Source organism: Passer domesticus, chromosome 13, assembly GCF_036417665.1.
Source record: "Passer domesticus isolate bPasDom1 chromosome 13, bPasDom1.hap1, whole genome shotgun sequence".
NCBI lineage: Eukaryota > Metazoa > Chordata > Aves > Passeriformes > Passeridae > Passer > Passer domesticus.
The window spans coordinates 14,520,684-14,546,189 of record NC_087486.1 but is presented as its reverse complement, the minus strand read 5'-3'; the positions used below and the strand labels follow the sequence as shown (position 1 = coordinate 14,546,189).

General features: G+C 40.8%; 1 protein-coding gene across 6 annotated transcripts; it reads right to left on the bottom strand.

The window, feature by feature from the left end:
* Positions 1–517: 517 nt before the first annotated feature.
* Positions 518–20,742, bottom strand: SPDL1 (spindle apparatus coiled-coil protein 1). 6 transcript variants are annotated; one of them, XM_064387670.1, is made up of 13 exons: positions 20,330–20,523; positions 19,169–19,216; positions 17,257–17,435; positions 15,037–15,213; positions 14,547–14,741; positions 14,100–14,249; positions 13,384–13,482; positions 12,454–12,564; positions 9,844–9,984; positions 8,224–8,333; positions 7,490–7,677; positions 6,025–6,370; positions 518–1,324 (listed from the first exon to the last, which is right to left on the bottom strand). In XM_064387670.1, exons 3-13 carry the CDS (start codon positions 17,413–17,415, stop codon positions 1,177–1,179), a joined length of 1,824 nt encoding a protein of 607 aa, XP_064243740.1. In that variant the 5' UTR covers positions 17,416–17,435; positions 19,169–19,216; positions 20,330–20,523; the 3' UTR covers positions 518–1,176. The 6 variants fall into 6 exon arrangements, with proteins under 6 accessions (XP_064243740.1, XP_064243736.1, XP_064243735.1 ...); XM_064387666.1 differs by lacking the exon at positions 518–1,324 and adding an exon at positions 20,694–20,742 and having other exon boundaries at positions 3,212–6,370; positions 20,330–20,425; XM_064387665.1 differs by lacking the exon at positions 518–1,324 and adding an exon at positions 20,672–20,729 and having other exon boundaries at positions 3,212–6,370; positions 20,330–20,425.
* Between the last annotated feature and the right edge of the window lie 4,764 nt (positions 20,743–25,506).

Below are 25,506 nucleotides of genomic sequence, written 5' to 3'. Positions count from 1 at the left end.
GATTACTGTGTTCAACAGAGGCAGCAGCCACTGGGCTGTGCCTAAACAGAACTGTGCAGAAATGCTCTGATAATGAGATGGAGCTGCCTGGAAAGGGAGAAGATGGGGTCATTCAAGGTGACATTCCCACCTTTTTAGTCACTTCCGCTGTGATCAGAACGGTTTTTCCTGAGGTGACTGATGAGCTAAAGCCACCCACATGTACAACCAGAGTTAACAAAATCCCAGGCACCACTTCAGACCTGTAAACAAACCAGCAAGATTGCTTCCCCGTGCATTCCTTTCCATGGCGGATTTTAAAAAGTCTTAAAGAACTTCCACCTTAATTACTGAGTCTTTTACTTAGAAACTGGCTAATCCATTCACCAGAGGGAGCTCAAACTGTAGTATCGTGACTCAAATGGAGTGATCCAACTTCCACACAAATACCTAGCTTAAAAGCTCTCCTCAGAATTTTTCTTCATGAACTTCAGGAAATTACAGAATTGTCCCTTAAAAACATGACACAGCACCTCCATTACACTTTCTTATCATTTATTGAGAGTTTGGTTTTTTTTTAACAAGTTCTACAAAAGACATCACCTTCATTTAAAAATAGATACATGTTTCTTCTCAAGTACAATACAGGCTACATTTTATAAAGAAAGAAATAAACCTTTATTTTAATTAATAGTACAAATACAAGAATCCATAGAATTTAAAACACTGACCAACAAAACATGTGGAGTGACTCACATGCATTTTTGCAAACAGGTGAGCCTTAATGTTGAAAAATAATACATTAGGAGGAAAAATATGAAGAATTCCGAATCTGGAAACCGGAACAAATTTAGGAGCACATCAGTTGAGTTCTCCATCAACCCTGTCTAGTCTGTCTTACCATATAATAAAACCTCTGTTAGCCTAGAACTTCTCCACAACATCCCTGTGCTTCAAAGAAAATGTTTGGAGACTGCCAAGAGTGGAGAACAGGCCACACCTCAGGTCAAGGGCAGGGAACACCAGAGGTGCCCCCAGGGAAGGCACCAAAAGTGCAGCTCTGCCAGGCAATCACCTTCCCACCAGCAGGCAGATCAATATTCAAGTCAGCAGGCTGTGCACTGGTGTGAGACAGAGCTCCCTGAGCAGCTCTGCTGAAGCAGGGCCCAAAGTGCCCAGGGTCCCTGCAGAAGTGACTTACTGCTGAGCACACTGAGTTTCAGAACTTGCCTTAGAAGACACATACAATGTGGAATACTTTTTCTTCTGTGTTTTCTTCTCTGTTGAGATTTTAGTTTCTCTCTTTTCTTCTTCTGTAGTTTCAAATCTGGATTCAGCTGTTAACCTATAGGCAAAGCAACCATTCTAAATACATATTTAGTTAATATAAACCAGGACTAAAATAAGAATTTTAGGCAAAATCAACAAGCCAGCTGGCAAACAAGACCATCCATATACAGAGAAAGCACAGTTTAAGAAGAAAATGAGATTAAACCAGAGCATTTTTATATCATTCCTAATCACATTTCATCACTTAAAGCTTCCCCCCACACCTCAGCTGCTGAAATGTTTGGTAAGAAAGGTTACTGAATATGTGAAGTGGCTGAGATCAGCCTTCAGAAACACCAGTGACTGACATGCACAGAAAGGAGTCCCCAAAAGCACAACTCCAGGTGAAAAGTCTGAGCAACATCATACAAATGGGATGAAATCAAGCTTCTTGTTTTTACACCATCAAAAACCTACCCTTAAAATAATATGCCCCTTTCATCCTTGTTCTACACACTACTATGGCCTTCAGCTTAGTGCTTAAATATCTTCAGCTGGGGGGAGATTTATTTTCAGCCTCTAAATGATATAATTTTTCCACTGACAGGTTTTAATTCTGCTATGAATAAAACTGTCTCATTGCTGTTAAAAAGATAATTTTGAAATCAAAACATCAGATTGTGCTCGGATGCCTAAATCTTATTTTTAATTAAATGAACATGCAAACATGCCACTAGAACAATTGATGAATAGTGATATTTTACCTAACCAAATTACCCACAGCCCATTGACTGTTACACATGATTATTTTCACAAAAAAAAGAAATTATGGAAAATGAAGTTCCAAAATAAACATCACTTTATATAATAACACAAACTCTACACTTGTTTATCAGCACATTAAAGCAATTCTCTGGTGACCTTGTGGATTTTTAGTGGTCTAGGAGCCCTCAGGGACAGCTACTTTCAGTGATGTTCTTCCCAAAACAAATAGCTGCTACTCAGTTGTTAGAGACTTATTTGCAACACAGAAAAGTGCAGCTGAACATGAGAACTATGAGAGGAGCTGTAACTAAAAAATTTGAGAGAATTCAGCTACAGATTCAGACTGCTGTCAAAGTATGGTGCATTGCAGGCCTTGTGTATGTTATTCCCTTTGTTTTAAGGCCACATCTGTAACTCTGAGAGCTGAGCACCTTCTGTCCATGGTCACCTTCACTTGAGCTGGACAAATCCTTATGTGGTTGCAGCTACAAGGAATTATTCAGGGAAGAATAAAAATGTGTTCTCAGTAGCCATCATGTGCTTTGCACTCCCCCAGCAGCTGCAGTTGGGGATGCAGAGTTTCTGTCCATGAGCCTGCTCCTGTGACAGACTCCCTTCCTTTGTCCCTCCCACTCTTCTGCCTTAAACAACCCCTGTCCAAGGCCAACAAAACCACTGTTCCAGTGGCCAAAATTGCCAACAGAGTCCCTATAAACAAGCAGAAAGAACTCAAACCAGAAGAACAAATAAAAACCACAATCACTTATGTCCCAAAGCAGCACAAGTGGATTTATAGACAATATTGCCCTTTTATGGCATTATATAGTTCTCTTAGCCTGTAACGTAACAACTCACATTCACCCTGTGCCTCTGGGGGAGGAGGAGACAGAAGCCAGGACTGAGGGAGTGAACCTGAGCCTGGGAAGAAGGGCTGGGGCACTTTTATTTCTTTCTCACTGCCCCACTGTCTTTAACTGGCATGGAGTTAATCTTCCCCAAGTCTGGTTTGCCCATCACCTCTGTCATCTTTAGCCACAAACTTTTTCCATCCAATGCTCCATCTGTCCTATTGCAGAGAGGGAGGAGCAGCTGATGTGCAGCTGGCACAAGCTGAGGTTCAGCCCACAGCCCTCAGAGCACCCCTTAGAGCCCTGTCCTGGTTCATCAGGTGTCAGCACAGGGAATGCATCAGAAAGAACTTCATGCAAATGCTGGTGAAATTATGACATGATTCAAGCTTTGACTCTACAGACTCCAAAACTGAGATATAACTGGGGCTCCTTCTGCACCTGTTTAAGGAGGATAAACTTGTTTCATCAGGTGGAGCTTTACTTCCCAAGGCTGAGGGCTGTGCCAAAAACCCCAAAGACTATTATTAGTTTATGCAGATCTGCTGAGCCAAATGGCCACAGGCAATTGGACAAACCCCAAGAGAAGTAGATTTGGTGTATGCTGCCCAACTAAATAATTTAAGGCAGCAAATAAGCTCTTAGACATCCAAGCTCTTCTTTAGATCAAACTCAGGCAAACAACCTCAAATCTCAATGCAATATAAACTGCAGCAAGGGCTGGAGTCTGCTATTTCAGTTTAAGAAGGGAAGAAAAGCACTTCAATAGAGAAATGTTTCTATTGACCAGTTAATTGGCCAGACAAAAGCTATCACTGCACATAACCTTTGCATTGCCAGAATTTCAGTATGCATTGAGAAGTTATAATCACCACCTGACTATTTAAATCTGTAGTCTCAACACTTCTACCATAACCTGATCAGTGCCACCACCTAATGAGCTGCTCCAGTGCTGGCTGCAGCCCCCTGGAAGGACAGAGGTGCCCTGCACACACAGGCACTGGTTGAGAATATCCAGCTGTACTTGCTTGAATCTCCTCAGCAAGGAAGTCTCTTCACACAAGGGAGTTTGTCACCTCCACAAGCACACCCAGATCACTCAGACCACTTCCTCACTGCCTCCTTGGCTGAGATGACAAATTCAAACCCCACTTTCTAGAAATTAAGTTTGCAGACTTTCACAGCTAAAGTGGCTCTGTTCTCCCACAATTCCTGGGCTAATGTCAGAGCTCCACTAATTACTGCACAAAAACTATTCCAGGCACAATACCACTCCCCAGAGACCACAACAGCCTTTTCAGCTGCAGCATCACATTTTAGTTAACAATAAGGTAAAACACTGACAATTATCCACCCTTATTTTTTCCTCCCCAAAACTCTCCCTTTTCAGTTCCCAATCCTGATCAATTTGTGAATATTTTCTGTGCCCAAGGTTCAGCCACATCCATCACAGAACAGTCCAGAGATTATTTCAGTGTTTAGAAATCCAGCTTCTCAAATACTCAGACTTCAACATGACCTCCTATTTTATAGCACATCATAGCAGATCAGGGATAAGTAAATCCTTAATGTTAGCTTAGTATCATGACCTGGAGTTTTAGTAGTTCATGAACACAATCAGAAACAAACAGAACTTTCTGCCTGGATTTGCCTTTTACAGACTCATACTATCACCAAAAAAAAAAGCTTAACAGCTTATATGGCGTTTTCTGGCAGCTTAATTGTGTTTGTGGTTTTCATTTTTCTAATATTTTCCATCTTTTGTTCCCTATTTGAACCAACAGCAATGGGTACAATACTAGAAACCTCCCTCTGAGCTATGGTTTCACCTTCCTCTTCCACTTTTTCTACTCTCTCTGCTTTCCAGCATCAACTCCATAAATTTCCACTCCTCACCCCCTCTCCAGTAGGTTTCCCCCTTCAGTTCCCATAAACTATTTCCAACAGTTTCCTGTAAGCAGATATTATAGCCTCTTCTCCCAAAGCAATATGAACAAGTTAAACTTTTCATATTAGGTCACATTCTGCCTGTTCCTTTATGTGTGGAGGACATTGTCAAAACCCAACACCATCACTAAATTATCCCAATCTTTCCTCCCCACTTTCATCCACATCTGACCTTCCTGGTCTTCCCTCCTCACTAACAATCCCACATTTTAACACAGCTGTTAGAACTGCTGTTTCTGCCATATTCTCTACAAAGTTTAAGACTGCAGTGTTTGGCTACTTTAAATCTGTTAATTACATCCATGCAACCTTGAGTAATTGATCCAAGAGCCAAAGCATCAATCCCATTACCCTGAATGCCATTAACTTTGGCTATTTCTTCTTAGCAGATATCAGCAAGTCGCAAGCCCAAACCTCTGGACTAGCCCAGACTTTTCTTCTCTACCCCCAAACACTCAAATATGTGTTTACAAAGAGTATGAAGTATGAAGAGAACACAAAGAGCATTAGTTGAAAAAGTAGAAAATCAAAGTCAGCATTGTTTTCACCAGGATAAAAAAGCTGGAGATAATGACTGTTCCCAGGTACTTTACCACCTAGAAAAAAAGTAACTTCAATTCTCAGTTCAGGGCAAAAATTTCATCTTAATTTGGCAGTTGTGTTTCCAGCTATCACACACCCAGACCATGCATTTCACTTGTCTGACAACACAGACAGCTAATTAATTCTCTATTATCATGTACAATGAAAGTTAACACAATTCAGGTGAAGAATTAAATAATTTTTAGGGCTTCAGCTAAATCTGGAAGTTGCTGGGGGCTGAAAACAGGTATGAAACTGGAGCATGACTCCAGCTGCCTTTATTACCTGGAGCTGTAACACAGCTGTGTGGCAGTTTTGAGGGCACCAAGAACACAAAGTTGCTGATGCTGGAGCAAACCAAGTGAGCTGTCATGCTACCTGCACACCTAAATGTCTTCAAGCAATGGGAAAGTTATTTCAGAGATTACTTCAAGAGTCTTTTCTATTAGTCAGTGTTTTAGTCCTCCTAAAAGGTAGTGAGAGGCTGAGCGTGGGCAGGCGGAGCTGAGGAATGACACTGCATGCAACACTGAGGAAATAGATAAAGCAGTGGAGAGCACAGTTCATGCAGCGAAAGAAAAGAGATGCAGGTCTGTGCTGAGTGCCTTGAGCAGAGACAGAAGCTGACACTGACCTGGGGACTGCTAGAGCTGAGGAATTGTTTCCACTTCTGCTGTTTGAAGTAAAGGCGACGTGATTCTCATCTTGAATTTTAACTCTTTTTCTTTCTCTTTCAGGTTCAACAATGTTCCGTATTGCCTGGAGAGCTGTATGCAGTGGGGATGCTTGGATAGGCTGTTTTTTTGGAGAAGCATCACTTTGCTCCAGGTTCTTTGTAGTCATCTTTTTCCCTTCCTTACTTGGCAATTGAGTGAGAGCAGTTTCTTTCACTGGAGTATTTTTGCTGTCAAAGTATTCACAAGTCGCATTCACTGGAATTCTCTCCCTCTTCTTTTTAATTTTAGAATCTTTAAGTAATTCTAAAGGAACAAATTGAATATACTTTTTGTACAAAAGAGAAGCTGGAGATTACTTGTCCCCCAACAAATTCATAATAAAAGTAAGAATATTTCACACAACTAAAGAGCTTGGAATAATTCTTAATAGACAATTTATAACCCTTAAAGGATGTTTCTTCATATAATCTGATCATCCCAACATAAGTTAGCTTGAAAAAAGAGACAACATCTTTCTCCTCATCCACTCTGTCTTTTCACCAAGGCTTTAAATTAAATGCTCTGAACTGCAGGTTGCTGAGGTAAGCTTCCACAAATAACATTTTAAAGGTAAATTCTTTGGGTGTGGACAAAACCAGCTTTCCTATCTGGTTCCCTCCCCATTCATGGAATCCCAGAACAGTTTAAGTTGGAAGGGACTTTAAAGCCCATGTCATTCCCAACCCCTGCCATGGCAGGGACACCTTTCACCATCCCAGGTGCTCCAAGCCCCATCCAGCCTGGCCTGGGACACTGCCAGGGATCCAGGGGCAGCCACAGCTGCTCTGGGCACCCTGTGCCACCACCCTCACAGGGAAGTTTCTTCCTAATATCTCATAAACTTGCTCTCAGTTTAAATAGAATCCTCTTCCTCCACAGCTCCCTTGCTTTGCCCATGCTGAGGTATCAGCTGTTAGTCAGGTGGGTCTCTGGCCAAAATTTAATCCGTATTAACTTGAGCTGCTAAACTGTGTTCCTGTAAGTGCTTGGCACCTTATTCCAAAGCTCCCATTGGCTGCCTACACCCAGAGAGCCAAGGCTTCTCATCACCACAAAGACACTGCTGCTATTGTGGGAAACACCTGAGATTTGATCCCACCCGAGTCTGGTTATCTACCTGTGCTCTATAAAGCCCCTGAACACTGCCATTTTTAACTGTCAAACTGCATTCTTTAGGCTCCTCCAGTCAGTGTTCACACATTCAAGGCAGGGCTTTTCTACTTCACCTTAGCAGATTTTGGATCAGGTTATTTCAGAAAGTCAGCTATTTAAGCAATAAATTCTGGAACTAAACCAATGTTTTCCTGTTTAATGTCATTAAGTTTCTAAAGACTGATAAAAATCAGAAATTTATATTTTCCCTGATAGAAAAGAAGTTTTTACCTTCAGGTTCATATTTCATTTTCAGCTCATCCAGCATAACCCGCAGGTTCATGTTCTCACTCTGACAAGCTTGCAAATGCCTCTCATTTGAGAAGAGCTTCCTTTCAAACTCCAGGACCCTTTGGCTCTCATGCAGAGCTTTCATTCTCTGCAGGGATAGCTCATTTTTCAGTGCTTCCATTTCCTTGCTGGGATGGGAGGAAAATTATAAAATCAGTCACACTTGGATTAGCTTGTGTTTTTTTCTTTTATCAAAGCAAAAACTAAGCATTGAACTTCACCTTAAATTGGTATTTATACATCAGTAGGAAAAATCAAGCTTTTTTCTCCTAGAAAACATTCTGAGTGTTATTATCTCACTTTTTATAAGAGAAATAAACATACACAGCCTAAAGACTAAGACTTTTCATACAGTTTCCATAGAGATTAACTTTTAATTTATTCAAGGTCTCAACTGCCCTGTACCTGGGAGTATTAACAACATTTCTGGAAGAAAGCAATAATCATAAACAGTATTTCTGCTGTTATATTTTAAAACATAAATAAAACTACAAAAAAACCAACTCTCAGTCCCATAACGAAGTTGGTTCCACAGCATTAGAAAATGCAACAGGAACAAAACCCATCTGCACATGCAGTCAGTGCACACAAACACTAACAAAAAAGGGAGGATAAAAACAAATACCTAGAAGATAACCCTGCCACAACCAGGGCTTCAGGCTGCAATCACTTACTTGGATTTGTCCAGTTTAATTTGCAGTAAATCTGCATAGTAATCATTTTCAGAATCGCTTCCTCTCACTCCATTAGCAGGTCTGGACTCCTCCATATTCTCATATAAACTCTGATAAAGAACAAGTGTCAGCTTGTCAAGCAGTGACCTTTCAGAAGCACATTACTTTAGTTCTTAGGAGACATTTTCTATGCATTTTGATGGTGAAGCCTCATCATAGAGGGATTTAAACCCAGATGATAAAACTCAGCTGCTCTGAGTACTCTCATTTGTTACAAATGTCAAATAGAACTAAAACTGACAGCTCTCTCTCATTCACTGAAAAAAGGAAAAAAAGTGAGTTATCTCAACTCCAGAAGGTTTGCAAGCAGCACTGCAGAACACTTTCTTGCTTTTTACTTGAAAATACAGAGTATTTAGTTAACCCACAGGGAATTTTTCTCAGCACCTATTTCTAGGCTTCAGCAGCTGGACCCCAGAGCAATATCAGCCATGCTAATCAGTCAAAATCTCAAAATCAATTACAGATTTCAGATGAGGAAGTTGGTTCATAGTAAAGATATTGCAGCATGTGACACTAGGGCTTTTGTTTGGTGATTTTTTTCTAAACAAGCAGAATTCAAATTTAATCCTGTCCCAGAGACCTCCCAGCCTCTGTCAGTCACTGCCTACAGATACAGGTGGTTATTGGAATCATTCATTCAATTTCCCAACACTAATTTATGGCCCAGAGACAGATATTAAGTACAGACCAAGCTTAAACATGACAAAACTGGTAAAAAAAAAAAAATCAGGCTTCCTCAATTATGGCTAAAATGGGTTAAGCCTGGCTTCACAGCAGGTTATTGGGTTAAATACAGAATGCAGGAGGCTATCCTGGAAAGCACAGTCCTACTGCACAAGCCAATACACCTCAATTTGCATTCCAAAGCTCTGATGAGAAAGGGCCAAACAAGTCCAGAAACAAGCAAGAACTAAGAAAGGCTCCAGTTTTCCAACCTGGAAACACACAAACATCAGTAGCATTACACTGGTGTACACAGAAATCCTCATGTGTTTCTTACTTTTCAAAATACTGACAAGATGTTTTCAAGTTGCATAAAAGGACTGAAAAAAACCTACTTTACAAGGATAATTAAGCACATCAGTTTTGCTAGAAAAGAGCATGCTTCAGCTGCAAAGTTAAGACACTAAGAAAATAAATATCCAGGAAGTCCAATAGAGCTGAGACACTAAAGGCTAAAGCCTAAGCACACACAGTAGAAGTGCCAAATGCCTACACCTTCCCAGAGAAAAACTGGATGTCACAGCTCAGTGAGCTTTGAACAAGTAACTGAATTTAAATGGTAGAACTATAAACGATATGAAGGTGCTTCACACAGGACAAAAAATTGTTTTCTCAACCCAGGTGTTGGGTGGGGTATAATTTTCTGCTTCTCTGCACTTGAGGAGTCTAATATTCTCCAGCTGCAAAATGCAATTCAGATCAAATAAAGATAGGAGTCAGCTTTTGGATACCTTTTTAAACCTAAGCATGGACTTAAGATAGTTCTCCTAATTCTTCTTGTTTTCGTGTATTAGCTTCCAATTACAATTTTCTACTTAATTAAAAACCACATACCTTAAATTTTTCTAGCTGCCTCACTTGCATAAGAAGATCTTTTATTTCACCATTCTTTTGCTCTAACATGGACTGTAAGCGTTCCAGCTGATCAAATTCTGCCTGGGAGCCTTTCAGCTGCAGCAGGGTAGCCATTTGCAGCTGGAAAAAAAAGAAAAAACTATTTATAACAAGTACTGGGATTAGAGACTGAAAATCCCAGCCTTTTACACAAAACTGTTTGGGTACTCCAGCCTTGTAATTCTAAACCTGAATGTAGAAGGGCACTGGATGCTTGAACTCAGTCTCCATGACATAACCCCAGCAATTATCACCAGACAGCCCAAGGCACGAGGACAGCTGAGATCTCAGTGAGCAGGGCAGCCCTGGGCTGTCCCACTCATCTCTGCACTGGCTGAGGAGCACACAAACACTCTGCCAAGGACACACACAGCATTCCACACCCACACCATCAGCACCAAGCCAGCCAGAAGCCACTCTCAGTCAGGCTGATTTGTCTGTGCTGAAATGCATCTTGAGAACTCACTTAGGAAAACCCACAAGCTTAACCCCCCATTTTTTTCAGTTCTGCTTTTCAGGTGTAACACCATGTTTGCCTTCCACAATATTAACCCAAGAGCTTTTTCTGCTTGTTCAGCTTTTTCTGCTCCTCCAATGGAATATATCCTTTGAGGCAAAAGAACACCCTCTGTCATTATAAAGGAGAAGTTATAAAAATCTTACATTTATAGCAATATTTCTGTTGGTGTTAATAATATTGAAGTGCAAAGGTTGCAATAAATTTGGTTACAGGTGATACATCAGACATTTAAACAACAAGAAACAGAATAAATGAAAGACTTCACAAGGTGTTAATGAAAACTGAGGCATTTTTATCAGTCTAGTCAGTATGGGTAAGGTAACACTGAGAGAAATCATGGGCAAAGGATCAAGTGAAAAAATGAGATTACAGAGGGAAAGCAAGAAGAGCATTTACCCTATAGAATCTCTTATGTCAGCTGAAGGGTACTGATGATTCTGTGCACAAAGTAGAACCAATGAAAGATTCAATGATCTCCCCAGAGCTTCTGCAGGATGTAAGGGAGGCAAAATTGTAAACTCCACCTCACTGGCTGACTAAAACTATCCTCACAGCTCCCAAGCACAGACACCCAACCTTTTTCCCTTTTTCCTTAAAAGCCCTCTTGCTAACTGTCAAAATTGGAAATTGCAGCTGATCTACATAACAAGGAACTTAAAGAAACTGGAAAAGGATGCTCTGGACTAGGAAAAATACACTAGAGGTGGGAAAGCTTTCCCAGGAGTGCTGTGTACATTCTGTTCAGGAGTCAGATCCTCAGGATTTACCAGTAATTACCACAAAGCGAGATTCTTCAACTAAAAAAAAGATGTAAAAGCTTAAGGATGTAACCTCTCCTGTGGGGTAAGCAGCTTTGAGTGGAGAGATCAGCTAAACTCAGACTGAGCTTTAACTGGCAGCACAACACAGAGAGGATGCTCACAGGGATTTAAGACAGCAGCTTAAGCAAAACAGCTGCTCCTAACAAACTACTCATCTCCAGTACTATCAGAAAAAAAATTAGAAATAATTTCATATAAAAGCATTAAGTACTAGTACAGGGATACCAACTTGCCTCTGTTTGTGGTCTTTTGAGTATTAGGTGTGTTTCTTACACCAGTCAATCAGTATGACTGGCTTACCCTGTATCACAGAGAGAAAATTTCCAAAGGAACTGATCCTACCCAATGACTGTCCTCATTCAAATCTTTGCTGTATCAGTTTTCTGATAGGGTTTTTCTTCTCATTTAAGACCATTGTTTAAACTATTTTCAACCTACTCCATAAAATCTAGCTAACACAAACCTTCAGTGCAACTCTTCATAATCACCTTTGATGTTTAAGCACTCTCCTCAAACTGCATGACCAAGCAGTTGATCAAAATTAAAGGATCCACTTTAACATTGGAAAAATCTTGAGACCAACATGAAAACAGTTGGCAGCTCTGCAGCATCCCCTTGACACTGTCTTGTAAATCAGCTTCTGCTAACTAGACCTCAACAATATTAACCAACAGGCTCCCATCCTATTTAACTTAGAGTTATGAAAGTTATGACTTATTCGTAAACCAAAAATAGAGAAAAGCAAGAAGAAAAAATGTGGACAAAGACAAGAAACACAGAGGTAGAAAAAACCCAAACCCCTACAGTATGATGGTGGTAAAAGCCTGTCTTTCTCTTTATGCTCATTCCTAACAACCACAGGTAATGTACAAATACTTGATTCCTGTAGTACAAGGACCAGACAAGAAAAGAAAACAATTACCAAGACAAACTGAAGGCTAGTTAGACTGACAAGAGGCTGTGTTTTACTTTTATGCATTAAACAACTACTGCCAAAGTGAGCAAACATGGTGCCTTCACTGTAAGGTGGACGCTGTTGGACCATAGGAGTCAGAGAGCCCAACATCATCTCACTTGTTTTTTCTCCCATTTCCCTCCCCACAGACTACTACACCATATTTTAAAGATAACAAATCCCCTGGCCTGTGCATTAAAGCAGTGCCTTATCAAACCCAAGGACACCCTGGAGTATTACAGGAATCATCCTACCTTCATTCTTTGCAATTGTTCTCTACTGAATGCATGCTGTTTTTGTAGGGACTGATATTTTACTTTCACACTGATCAGCTGTCGTTCCATTTCTGCCCTACGGTCCTCCACCTACAGAACATTGTGAACAATTATTACTGTGAAATCACAACACTTGCTGTCACCTGGATGATGAGTTTGATCAGGATATGCTGCCTAGCAATTGATGTTCAGTCTGCAAACACTGCTTTTCCAGCAACAGCACTTGCAAACACAGGCTACTGTCTTTGCCCTGTAGTAGAAGTGAGTAGACAGTGCCACTGAAACTCAACCAGTGAAATGCAACAGATTTTTCTTGGGTCTTTTGATATCAAAATAAAGTAACATTTCATATACTTCAGTGTTGCTGTAGAATAGTATTGTCCACTGGCAACAGAACAAACAGTTTAAAATAATCTGAACTGTTTCCCAAGTTGACCCATCCCCTGGATGCTGCCATGAAACATAATGCTCCCTATGCATTTAACTCTTACTCAAAAGCTAATTCCAAAACCCTCCCAAAAGCTCAAACATCCAGACATTTTCAGGAAGTGTCTAAGGCAGCTTTTAGCAGCAACTGTTAATATTTCACATACTGTCTTCTACATTAAAGATGGATTTATCAGCTGAACACAACTTTAAATCAAGAGCTGCAGACAGAACCATGATGAACCCTCAGTCAAAACTTTTGCCTTGATAGTCAGATAACTTGAAGTGATTTCATAAAGTTATAACTCCTTATCTTCAGAGAAAGCATGAAATGGTTTTCCACGTGTCAGATCAACATTGAAGTCATATTTGAGGAATAGAGCTACATGCTGGTCAGATCAGGTGCAGATAGTCCCACATTTTCAACACAATATAAGAAAGAAAACTGAAGATACTTCTCAGGCATCTGTGGCGTAGCTGTACCTCAGCAAAGAGAGAATTGCCTTTACTTGTAGGGTCCAAAGATTGTTGCACTGCATGATCCAGCTGAACCCGAAGCTCCTGATTAGCCTCATGAGCTTTCTAGATTAAAGCAAAGAGGATATTGGTCATTTAAGCATCTGATGTACTGCATACACAAATTTAATCAGATAGCTTTAACTCTTTCTCGTTTCCTGTACTTTAGCAGAGATTCTGTTGTACTGAAGTCCTTAACTCTACACACAGTTCTAGTAACTAAGAGACAAATTAATTTAATTTCACTAAAATACTTAATATTCCTCTTGTTCTTCAGGACAAGAGCACAACTAAAACCTTTAAGGATAAACTTTGATGTTTGTCAACTGGATTCATGATATTCAGATCACTCCCAGCTGTGTTCATCAGTGACAAATGCTCTACTTCCCTGTACAAGATCCTCCACAGCATTCAGCAGGAATTAAAAGAATTCTGCCAGTGACCTGTGAGAATGTCCCCAAGAGGCAGAACAGTGCCATGCAAAGGCTCTCCTTTCACAGCTGCCACAAAAGGCCAACAGAGAGCTTTTACCACCAGTCAACACCAGACATGACCAACCATTATCCTTCTCTTTCCCCTTTCTCTCACAACTCCTCAAAACTCCTCCTTCACCAAAAACCTGGTAACACAGCTTGTGCAATCTGGGGATTACCTACCACTGTGAAGTAAAAGTAAGAGAATACCTCTAATGCATTGCAGTAAAAGACAACTTCTTTTTCCCTCTCTTCTTTCTCCCCCTGCAGCCGCTCCAGCTGGTTCCGTAAGTTACTGGTCACAAGCTCCAACTGTTCCTTACAGCACTGCAGCTCATTCAGCTTCTCTTTATCATTGGCCTAAGCAAACAAAAAACAAACATGAAATGAAAAATACTTCAAACAATTGGAAGACAAGCCAAGTAAACCAAAGCCATTTGTTAGTAGTAATTAGTTTTAATACAAAATATTATCTTGAAGAAGAGAGGGTATTAAAGCCTAGCTATTAAGGCTGTCATTTTTTGCTGTGCACATTGTCTGAATAAAAGTCAATCCTAACATGGCACTGCAGACAACACACCTAAAAATGAAATGAGCAAAAGGGCAGAATTTCATCTTCATCTAGGCTACACTGCAAATGCAGTGCTCCTCACACACCTTCTGGCTCTGGAGCTCAGTGAGCTCTATCTGCAGGCTGAGCATTTCTGAAGACATGGTCTCATGGACACGCTCAGACATCATGTGCAGCTCTTCTGATTTGGCAGCAATTATTTCCTTCTGATGCTCCACTTTTTGTCTCAGCTGTTTCTCTGAGAGTCGGGTTTCATCCAGTTCTGCTTTCAGGTTCTCCAACTTAAAAACAGTTGATAAGTAAATAGTATCATTTCATGGTAAATTCTTGAAAAGCACAATATTTCTGACTGCTCCAGTTACAGAAAATGTCTTAGAAACACAAGAGTAGCTTTTAAAAATAAACATTGAAATTCAATGTAATTCATAAGAGACTACACAGATATTTTTTAAAAAACAACCAAACAAGCTACTATACATTGTAACAATTTATTTTTTTCTTTTGGCAGCTAAGAGTGCAATTATAAGTTAAGCAAATAGTATTAACAACCTTTCAGCTATATATTAGTGAGCAAACCTTGTTTTTAAGGTCGCTGATTTCTTGTCCATGGGCTCTGTCAAGCTGTTCTTTCTGTTTATCCAGTTGCAAATTTTGCTGTTGCTTAAGGGAATCGCACTCAAAATTCAAGCTTTCCAACATCCGATTCTTGAGTTCAATTTCTCTCTGAAGTGTGTATTTCTCTTGTTCAAATTTCTGAAAGAAATGACACACTAATAAATCTAGATGTAATTGTACACTGTTCCCTAAGCATTTATGAAAAATCACAAGCTCAGAACCAAGATGCTTGCAGCTCATTTAGTCTTTTAGTTGGGAGTGCCAATTAGAGAGTTGTAATATCCATGTTTTAGAAATAATAACTGCTCTAAAATGTTATGCTTTATAAATGTTGTGTTTATAATTTGATTGTGAAATATTCTCTTCTTTATGGAAACTCTGTATTTCTTTGCACCCAGCCTTACAGGTGTGGGTATTTTTTCTGCAAGTGTCATAAATTTAGCCAGAGTTGATATGTCCTTTCTACCACTACAGCACCCAATTATGTTAAAAATTACTACAGTCCATCAAGCAGAACAGCTGAGATCAATAGTTTTTTTTAAGACAGCTAAACTGTTTCATAATAAATCCCATCAACTCTTCCAGACTGAAGAATAATTTTTTAAACAGCTGCTATCTATGCTTGATTGCATGTTTGCTAATTATGAAGGGCGGCTTCATTTTACTCTTCCATTCAGCCAGCAATTAAGGAAAAGAAAAAGAGAATCTTGAAAGCAAAGAAGTTAATAAGGAAGCCAAATTAATCTAAACATGCAGATTTTTTTTCCTTTTCAAAATAACCTAACTCTTGAGACACAGAACAGAATTAAATAAAAAACTGAAAGCTGTCAGGTATCAGTGACCTCTGTGGCCTAGACACAGCTTATCAAGGACAGGCTTAGCTCTAAAATACCCAGGGCAGGAACCCAAACACAAAGATAAAGACTGGCCACAGGACAGGTTTGGGAGTGCACTGCCTGGCCAGAGCCAAAAACAACAAAATCCCAGCAAGAGCCTGCCTGCACACTGCTACAGAAGAGCACACAGAGCTTCTGAGAGGCTTTGTGCCTGCTGGTAGAGCCCACTCGTGTTCACAGTAACTGCCTTCAATGACTTGCCTCAGAGTGCACAGAGCAGAGCCAGATAGATTCAAAAGCTCTAAAGAACCTCTTGAGTAAGCACAGCTCCCACACAAAATGTTATTCTGCTGTATGAGGGCCCACAATTCCCACCCTCCACCCCTGCAATCCAAGTTCCCAGCCAGGCTCAGAAGGCAGCTCCAGCCTCACACAGGATCACAACCCACGGGAGCAGCCTGACAGCTCAGTACCTGCCCTGTGTGCTGGTCAGCAGCAAAGGATGGTCCTGCCCTGGCCTCCTTGGAGCCTTCAGCTGCCTCTCACACAAGGCTTACTAATGGGAACTGACCAGAAGAAAAAATTGTGTCCATTCAGAACAGCAGGGTGCTGCAACCCTACAGCTGCTACAAAACAAACCTTTCAGCTCTGTCCCAGGAGAAGGGATGGATGCACAACCAGAAACAGACTAAGTGAAAATAAATTATTTATCTGAAACATGAGCTGGCTAAACACAAAGATGACCATTAAAGCCTTTATGAACAGTGGAAGAGATTTTCCCAACTGAAATCTTCTCAAACAATTGCTAAAAAAAACCTGGTCAGCTAAATAATACCTCTGTAATTCAGCACTATACTACTCCTTTTTCTGAGCTACAAAGAAATGTTCTAAGAAGTTCAGAACCCCTGGGTATTTGGAAAATTTGAAAACTTCACCAGAGAAGAAATCAATTTTAGCAGTCTTGCTGCTAGCATTCTTTGCACAGCTTTTAAGTGATATAGAGCTGACTGGGAAAGCATACATAAATGGATTGCTAAACAGAGGAAAAACATGCTCTGAAGCAAATTTACTTTAGCATTTAGCACTCATTTTACATTAAAGGCAATTAGTCCTACATGATCCTGAACACTTAATGCATAATTAGCTATGAAACCCTCTTCCAGTTAGATACAATTATGCTCAATGTCTTAAAGCTGAGAAAAAAGCCCTCTCTACAACTACTCAGAGGTTTATTACAATTAATCTAGATGCTAGAAGACATGTAAAACACCTGTGCCTTTCAGAAAACACTTAAAATAAAATGAAGTTCAGGTTTTGAACTTTGAGAAGAAAAGGCAGGCATCACCTCAGTTTTCTCAGTCAATTCACAGCGTGCTTGATCCAGCTGATTTTGAACCTCACTTTGGGACTCCAGTAAATGCAAACCATATTGTGCTGCCTTTTTTCGCTCGTTTTCTGCTTCCTTGAGTTGCTGTTTAAGACTTAAAATGGTCTCTGCCTCCATTTTTCTTCTTTTATTCAACACTGCAAAGAAAATATTACTTAAAAATACATTGCAGTAAATATATTTTACAGGTAAGAGTAGTTATCTGAAAGTTATTGGCTTTCCTTTCTTAACCAGGACACAACCATATATTTTTGCAATACAAGACACCAAAAAAAGCTCACAAGCAGACCTGTGAACAGTAAAATAACAGTTATTTCTTCATAAACTTGGTTACTGCCTTATTTTTGATTGTGTCTAACATGCAGCAAAAGCACTCCTGTGCACCCAGCCTGGTTTCTTTGTACAGCACAACCAGAGTTCATTTAGGATACAGCTCTCTTGCTAAGTCCAAGACAATTAAATAACCTTAGGAAAACACTGCTGTGCACTTGGCTGACACTGTTTTCTCTGTGTTATAAACCAAGCCCCACTAAGTCCAGCATTTCTTGTGTACACAAATAACACTTAAGGTTGGCGTAGGCAGCTGCCTTAGCAGGACAGTGTACTCCTAATAACATTATGTGGGATAGAGAAACAGATAAAAGGTAAGGAACGGAAGAGTCAAAAATAGAAGCCCTGATAAAATATATGGAGTTTAACACGGGGCTTTGCATTTATTTAAGTGCTTAATGGAGTCTGTCAAAATTTAGTTTACTTGTTGGTAAATTATCATCTCCTTGTCACATTTCAAAAAATTCATCCTTTCTAACTGTAGAGTATAACAGAAGACAGAAGGTGAATTTTGCAAAAAAGTTAGTTAAAGCAAATCCAACATACTGAGTTTTTAAAAAAAAAATAAAAATCAAGTCAAATTAACACCATAAGCTTGTATGACTGCTTGCTCCCAAATCTGCTAAATCAGCCTGCTGCAAAAAAAATCCTATTAAGACAGAAAATGCTAAGTAACTCGGGTTTCTAACAACATATGCCAAGAGTTTTCTCAGAAAGTAGGCAATAACAGAGACACAAACACACAAAAAAATTGCAGTTAATTTTCCAAAGTCAGGGCCCATAACTTTTATATAAATTTCAGAATTAAAGTACTTCTGTACTGAAGACCTGACTCTTGTTTTTTATTCTCACAGAACAAAATTTATTTGTTGCCATTTCTTACTGGCACATACACCTTCCTTATGAATGTTGCAATATCCATCCTTCACTTCTTTTTTGCTACCTTTCATTCAACATGGATAACTCCTAATGGAGTTACTCAGCTTCTCCTAATAGAAAAGAATTTAATTAACATGCAGAAGTAATTGTGCCCGTACTGTGCCCATTCATTTCCAAGGCACAGAAATTATCACGTTCTGATTTCTGCATCTTCTCCTCACTATCCACTAACCTGTTGCTATCCAGGTTTAACACCTACAAAGAGACTTTATCCAGCCAGGCTTTGTAACCTCAGTTTTCACCTCTAACCACTGCAATGCCTGAAATACTAGCTTTGCACTTATACTAAAATAAGCGCAGTGAAACACAGGAATTTTGCATTCCAATAATTGAGAATCATCAGTATTATACTAATACAGGGACACCACATATAAATTAATAATAAAGTGTTTAAGGCAAGGTGTAGCAATACAAGAACACAGACAACAACTTCTGGCATGTATTTCCAATATTAAAGAGGATGAATGAATGAATCATTGTTCACTTACATAGACAGAACTTTAAAAATAACTATTTTCTGATCAGACAATTGTATAGAGGCAACACAGCCATTTGGCAGCTCCTAGTTTACTAACTTAAATTAATAACGTGTTTAACTCACCTCCAGAAACCAACTGAAGTATCTCCTGACCTTATTCTTCCACTCTACCTTTAAAAAAAAAAAAAAGGCAAGTTATCTAGGCTGGATGAGTCTGACCTGCCAGCACAGCCCTTCAGAGCAGTCCCTTTTCAGAACAGGCTTAACCCTGCTGGCTGCCTCATGAACATGCAGATCACAAGCTAAGCCCCCACATAAATGCAAATCTTATTCAAATCTCAGTTAGGCAGCTGTCAGGCAGTTTAGAAACAGTCAAGTCAGGCAATGCTGTCACAGGATGGATGCTCTGCAATTTGGCCAGGGTCACTTTCTTCTGGTACACCTGTAATTCTTAAGGGGGGCTTTTTGGGGATTTTTGTCCCACTCTTTCCCACTTCTTCAATCTCTTTCACACTTCTCTTCCAGTTTCACATACAAGAACTTTAAGGTCCTAATAAATTATTGCTAGACAACAGAAAAAAAGGTATGGGTTTTTCCTTAATTTTAGAGTTGAAGTACGGAGGAAAAGAGAAATAGCTTTCCTAGTCACACATTCTTGCTGACTATTAGGGAAAATAGCAAGTATGCCTTTTGGAGCACAGCCAGCCTGTGTCAATTGTCAATCTTTGTCAATTCCGGATGAATCAAACAAGTCCAGGTAGTTTTGTTCAAGAAGTTGTACACTGAAATAATTGCCACCAATTTAATATTATACATGAGGCTAAGTAACTTATTCTGAAAATAACGTTTTAAGATTAATTGAACGGGCAGCAAGGTGAGTAGGCAGGAGGGAGGAAATAACAGACATCAGTCTTCATTTATTCTACTGAGTTACAAGGAGTTACTTCTGGCTAAATATCTTCAAACACTTAATGAGAGAGTCTATGTAGAGAGGTGCACATTTAAATTATTCAACCATTCAAAGTCTCCTTAATAAAGTAACAGGCTAGGAGATAAAAGGCAGTCTCCTGGCAGGCCAGCATTCTTCTCCCACTCTAGCACAGCTCTCGGGTTAAACTCCTGTTCCCCAGGGCCACACGGCTGGCTGTGCCCTGACCCTGTCACAAGGCTGGCTGTGCCCCGACCCTGCCACAAGCACCTGGGCATTTTTCCGATCAGGAGCACCAGGGTGGTTTTCCTCCCTCAGCCCAGGCACTCCCACGGCCATTCCAGCCGGTTACTTACACAAGTCCATATCTGCACCCACCACGCTGCACACTCAGGCTGAAAGGTTTCCGGAGCCGATCACCTTCCACAAACAGGTCCTTGGGAGGCTCGGCACTACGGAGAACAACACATATCACACTACAGCCTCATCGTTCAGCCAGCGCGGAGCCGGCTGTGGCAGCGCTGTGTCCCCGCTGTCCCCTCCTTCCGGACCCGACCGAGTCTGACCCCCACACCCGGTACGGCCCGAACGGGCTCGCCTCGCTCCTCCGCGGGCCGTGGGGCAGCCAACGGCCCCAGCGGCTACAGGGAACGGCGGCCGGCACCGCAGCGGCCCCACAGGGAGCAGACCCCGCTCACCGCCCGCCGCCCTCTCCCGCACCCGCCGTTGCTGCCGTTCAAACCGGCTCCGCGGCACCGCCCAAATCTCGCGAGATCCGCCCCGCCCGCTCCCGCCCCCGCGCAGGGCGGGCCGTGAGGGGCCCCGTGAGGGCGGGTCGTGCCCGCGGCTCCCGGAGCGCTCCCGGTGACCCTGACCGCACGGCTTATTGGTGTTAAATGCCATGCCACAGCGTTGTCCCGACTGTGGGAGCCAATTCGCGCACCGACGAGAGCGCTTTCTGTGTTTTATTCGAGTTTGCCCAGCGTAGGAGCTGGGTGGTAACACGCGAAAGGCTGGCTCGCCGATCAGCAGAACTCTATGCTATTTATGCATTTCAGTAAACGCATCAGCACTCATTGGTTACGAATTCCATAACTTTTCAGTTCGTGAGCTCTCAAAGCGCTGTTTGCTGTTACCCCATGCCGGTCCGTCAGCTCCCTCTCCTGAGGGGATGTCCCCTCCTGCCTGCTCAGCCGAGCCTTCCCCGCGTTTCTCTGTAGCTCTACAGCACAGCTGTCAATAACTCTCCGTTTTTTCTCTGGCTTGCTCTAGTTTCTACTAGAGTTCATCCTCACTTCCCTACCAGAGAGGGATTTTATAGTGCTAAAGTGTCCGCTACTCGCAGGTTTCCTAAGCAGTGAAGATCTGAGTGATATCCATAAAGACCAAAATCCATCAGCAGAAGTGTTTCAGAATGGTTTTTGGGGAACCCAAGCACAAGGGTCTACGTTTTCGGATTCCTTTTTTGGTGTTTTTTGGGGTTTTTTTTCCCAAAAGAAAACCTCACTAAATTTTACCTTTTAAGCAGTGGTTAAATTTTTAATCTGTTCCGCAAGGTTAATATAAGTTTGTACTTATTACTCTACTTGATGTGACATGCCTAACAAAAGCCACTGCACGTAAACATGTGGTAGCAAATTCTGCCTTTGGTGAAACATGGAGTAATGCAAAGTTAAATTCAAGCAACAGGCTGTAAGTAGATGCAAGGATGACAATCCTATTTGGAGCAACTGGAACAGAAATAGATGTCCTAAAAAAAAAGGGGCTTGGAAAATAAGCAGAGTCCAAAATTTGACAGAGGGAGCCAATAAAACACTACTGCTATCAAAATTATGCTACTTCTACTTTAATATCAAAATGGGAGTCTAGTTTTTGTCAATAGAAATGGGATTAAAAATTAAATGCAGAATGGTCTAGACAGTCAAGAATACCAAGTTGATTAAAACAGGGACAGGAAACGAGACAATCCTGTTCTAATCCTGATTCTGCTGCGTTCACTGTGTGATTAACCACTCCAAATACCCACAGCTAAACCCCCTTGTTTTAAAATAAGGAAAACAGTGACTTAATTAACAAATCCATATAACTCCACTGACAGGGAGTGAGTATATCGCAGAAAAAATAAAATATGTTGTAAATTCTAAGTATTAACATGGTTACTCCATCCTTGTAGCCTGCTAAATTCTAAGAGTTAAAATAGCTGCTGCTTCCCCCTCTTTGGTTCCACAGTCATCTATGCTAGCTGATGTTTAATACATGAAATATTTTAGCAAACTCCATAGTATTTTCCTCAGCTTAGAATTTTCATTTATGCTTTAAAGCAGAGTGGGGAGCTTAGATGCAAAGTAACGAATTCATTATTTAAATAATCATTTTTCTTCAGACCTGTTCTCTTCTCTTGCTGAAATGGCAATCACGGGACAGTTTTACAGACCCTATGTACAGTGAACAGAAAATCCAGCAAGCTGTCAGCCGTGTGCCAGGTGCAGTGGCCATCCTGCCAGAGCGCTGCAGGAGCACTCCCTGCTGCTACAATATCCAACTCTGATGTACCCCAGCGTTCCTTGGCTTTGGGGCTGGAGCTCTCTTTAAAGGGCTGTAAGGACATGGAATGACAAGGTCATTATGTCCAGTGGCTGTGGTGAATATGGCTTTATGGAAACAAAGTGCTTTAGTCCTACTTATCTATGACAGGACTGTCACTTTTCATGTTTCTTTTCAGCTTAGGTTATATTTTAGTCCCTAGCTTGCTACTGTAACCATAAATTAACAGTTAGGAATATTTTCCCCTGCTTCCAACCCCAACAACAACCACTGCTCTTTAGAGATTCTACAAATCCAGTAGCTACTGAAGCATAGATGTACTTTAAGTGTGGATTTGCATATTTTGTTTATTGACATTTTGTATCAGCACTCTTAATTAAACCTGTGCGCTGCTGACCCTGTATAAAATGGAAATCCATGGTTTGTGAGTCTTCTCTACCAGCAGGCAGGAATTCCACATGAGTAAGGGATTAATTGCAGCAAGTAAATGTGTTGGTGGGTTATTTTTTCCTCTGAGGAGGAGACTTGTTGCTTTTATCTGCATAAAACCCGATGAGTTTAAAAAGCCCTGTTGGTCTTTCCCTGCTAATTGCTCAGGGTAGCACATGAGCTGAGAAATGTTTTACTGACCCACGGAGAGATGTGAGATGTGCTGATTGCTGCCCCTCGCTATGGCACAGCTGACCCGGGCTTCACCACGATAAAAACTGACTGGGGCATTAGAGTGTGCTTTATTTGTTTGTTTGTTTTCATATGTTCTTGCTCTTTGTTATTTAAGAACACTTAAAGCTGCACAACTTAAAGCCATGTTATTTACTACTGCAGCTTTATAAAAACCCAGGTGCAACTCTATCCAGATTTTTCAGCAGGTAAATATGAAAATGTTCTGGGTTTTTTTGAGATGGGACACTTTCACCTTCCATTAAGCAGAAGCCAGAACATTAATATGTTTTAATTAATTACTGTGAATACCAAGAGCAGTAATACCAATACCTGAGTTGTTCTGTGAGGAACTCGGGTAGCTCAGTAATTACAGCAACAGATTGAGGGCCAGTGCCTGTTTCTAATCCTCTCTAAACTATTAGACACTGACCTCATCCAAATCACTCCATCTCTCTATTTCAGTCATCTTAGCAAAACACATCTTTAATTAGCATTTTTCTCACCAGTCTGACCTTAAATAGCCTTCTGTGGCTGCGTGTGATCACTGCAAAACCTATCCAGTGGGTGTTAGAGGTACAAAAACAAACTCTCTAAGGTTTGTAATTCCCTTATGAAAACTTTCCATTACTTCTATTTAGATTGGTCATGTTTTTATTGCTTGTTGTTTGAATGGGACAGGAGCCTCACAATGAGCTTCCTGGATTTATGTAATTGAGGAACCCAGTTATGAAAATATACTTTCTTCAGTGTGCAATATATTCTTAAAAGACAGGGTAAAATTTGATGCATCTTTAATATTTTCCAAATGCCCAGGGTTAAAGTCACAATTGCAAGATGTTGCTAAAAACAACAAAATAAGGCAAGTTTTCTGATACCCTCAGGGAGTTGATTTTGGTTTGTATCTGGTAACTCAAGCCATCAGTCAATCCCATAACAAGGTTGCCAAATCCACATGCAATAGAAGCAAGAGTGTAGGGTGGTTCAAATCTCTTTTAACTTTTAGCACTCTCTCAGCCACTTGAACTTTACACTCTGCAGAAATGCAGATATCCAATATTACCACAATGGTGGCTCAGAACCCACACCCCTTTTTCCTTATAATTTGAGTTTACTTGACACTAGTTCACATTCAGTTTGTTGCACTGATATAGAGCTAATTCAGTGTATAAATGCTGCTCTCCTCTGGCAGCAGCATCAAATGAACACATAAAAGCCACATTTTGTGATATAAAAACATTCCTATAGTCACCATCACCAACACCTCTGATTGCACAAGCACCAACTAACCCAAACTGCCATTCTCTGAAACACCTTATGAACGACTGCAGTTTATGTGCGGGTTTTTCCGCGCCCCGGAGCAGAGCTCTCTAACGCAGGCAGCGGCACACGGAGTTCCCTTTCCCGCAGCTTTTATCCCAGGTTTTCATTCCCGGTGCCGCGGCTCCGCGGTCTCCAGCCCCACCTGGCGGCCGTCCCGCGCCATTGCGGCTCCGCTGCGCTTCCCGGGCCCGTCCCGGGAGCCGAGCGCGAGGAGCCCGAGGCAGCAAAAACCAACGGGAGAAATTCCCTCATCAGCAAATACAGCTCCTTTGGAGCGAAGATGTTCTTCACTCAAATTATTATGTTAATAAATTAATTGTCATGGCTGTACTTCCCCCCCCAACCCCCCGCGCTAAACAGTTGGACAAAGGGATTGTCTTGAATTTTAATGGAATTAAATTAAATTTCGTCCAGATCATCAGCTACACTGGGGATGATAACTTTAGCACAGTCACTGTGAATTTCTAATCAAATTGAGTAAAAAGTTTAATCAGCTTTGCCAGCTGGAGGTCATTAGCTATTTTGCCATCAATAGCTTTCACCTGGAGCTCGTTTCAGGGCTGCTATGAAAGAGCCTGATTTCTCTTGAAAGTGTGATAGTTTAGGTGTGCTGTGCTGGTGATTTTAAAAAGCAAGGTAGGTTTGTTTATTTTTTTTCCCCCTATTATCTCTGTTGTAGAAATATGTAGTGCTTATTTGTGTAAAATATGTTGGAGTGCAGACCTTTCTTGGTTTAGCTTTTCTTAAGCAGTATTTTAAAATGTGGTATGGTATGACTGCATTGGAGTTCTTGTAAACCTGTGTTCCATGGATCTTTTAAAAATCTATTATTTAACTTTGAAAATGCTAGTTATTGATTTATATATTTGATGCTTACAACAATAAAGAACTCAAAACAAAAAAAGAAAAGTAAAATGTATTAAGTTAAAAGTTCACTACAAAAATATTCAATGGCTTAAAAAGTTATTTTACTTTTGAGGTCAGTTTTTACTAGAAGATGATGTTA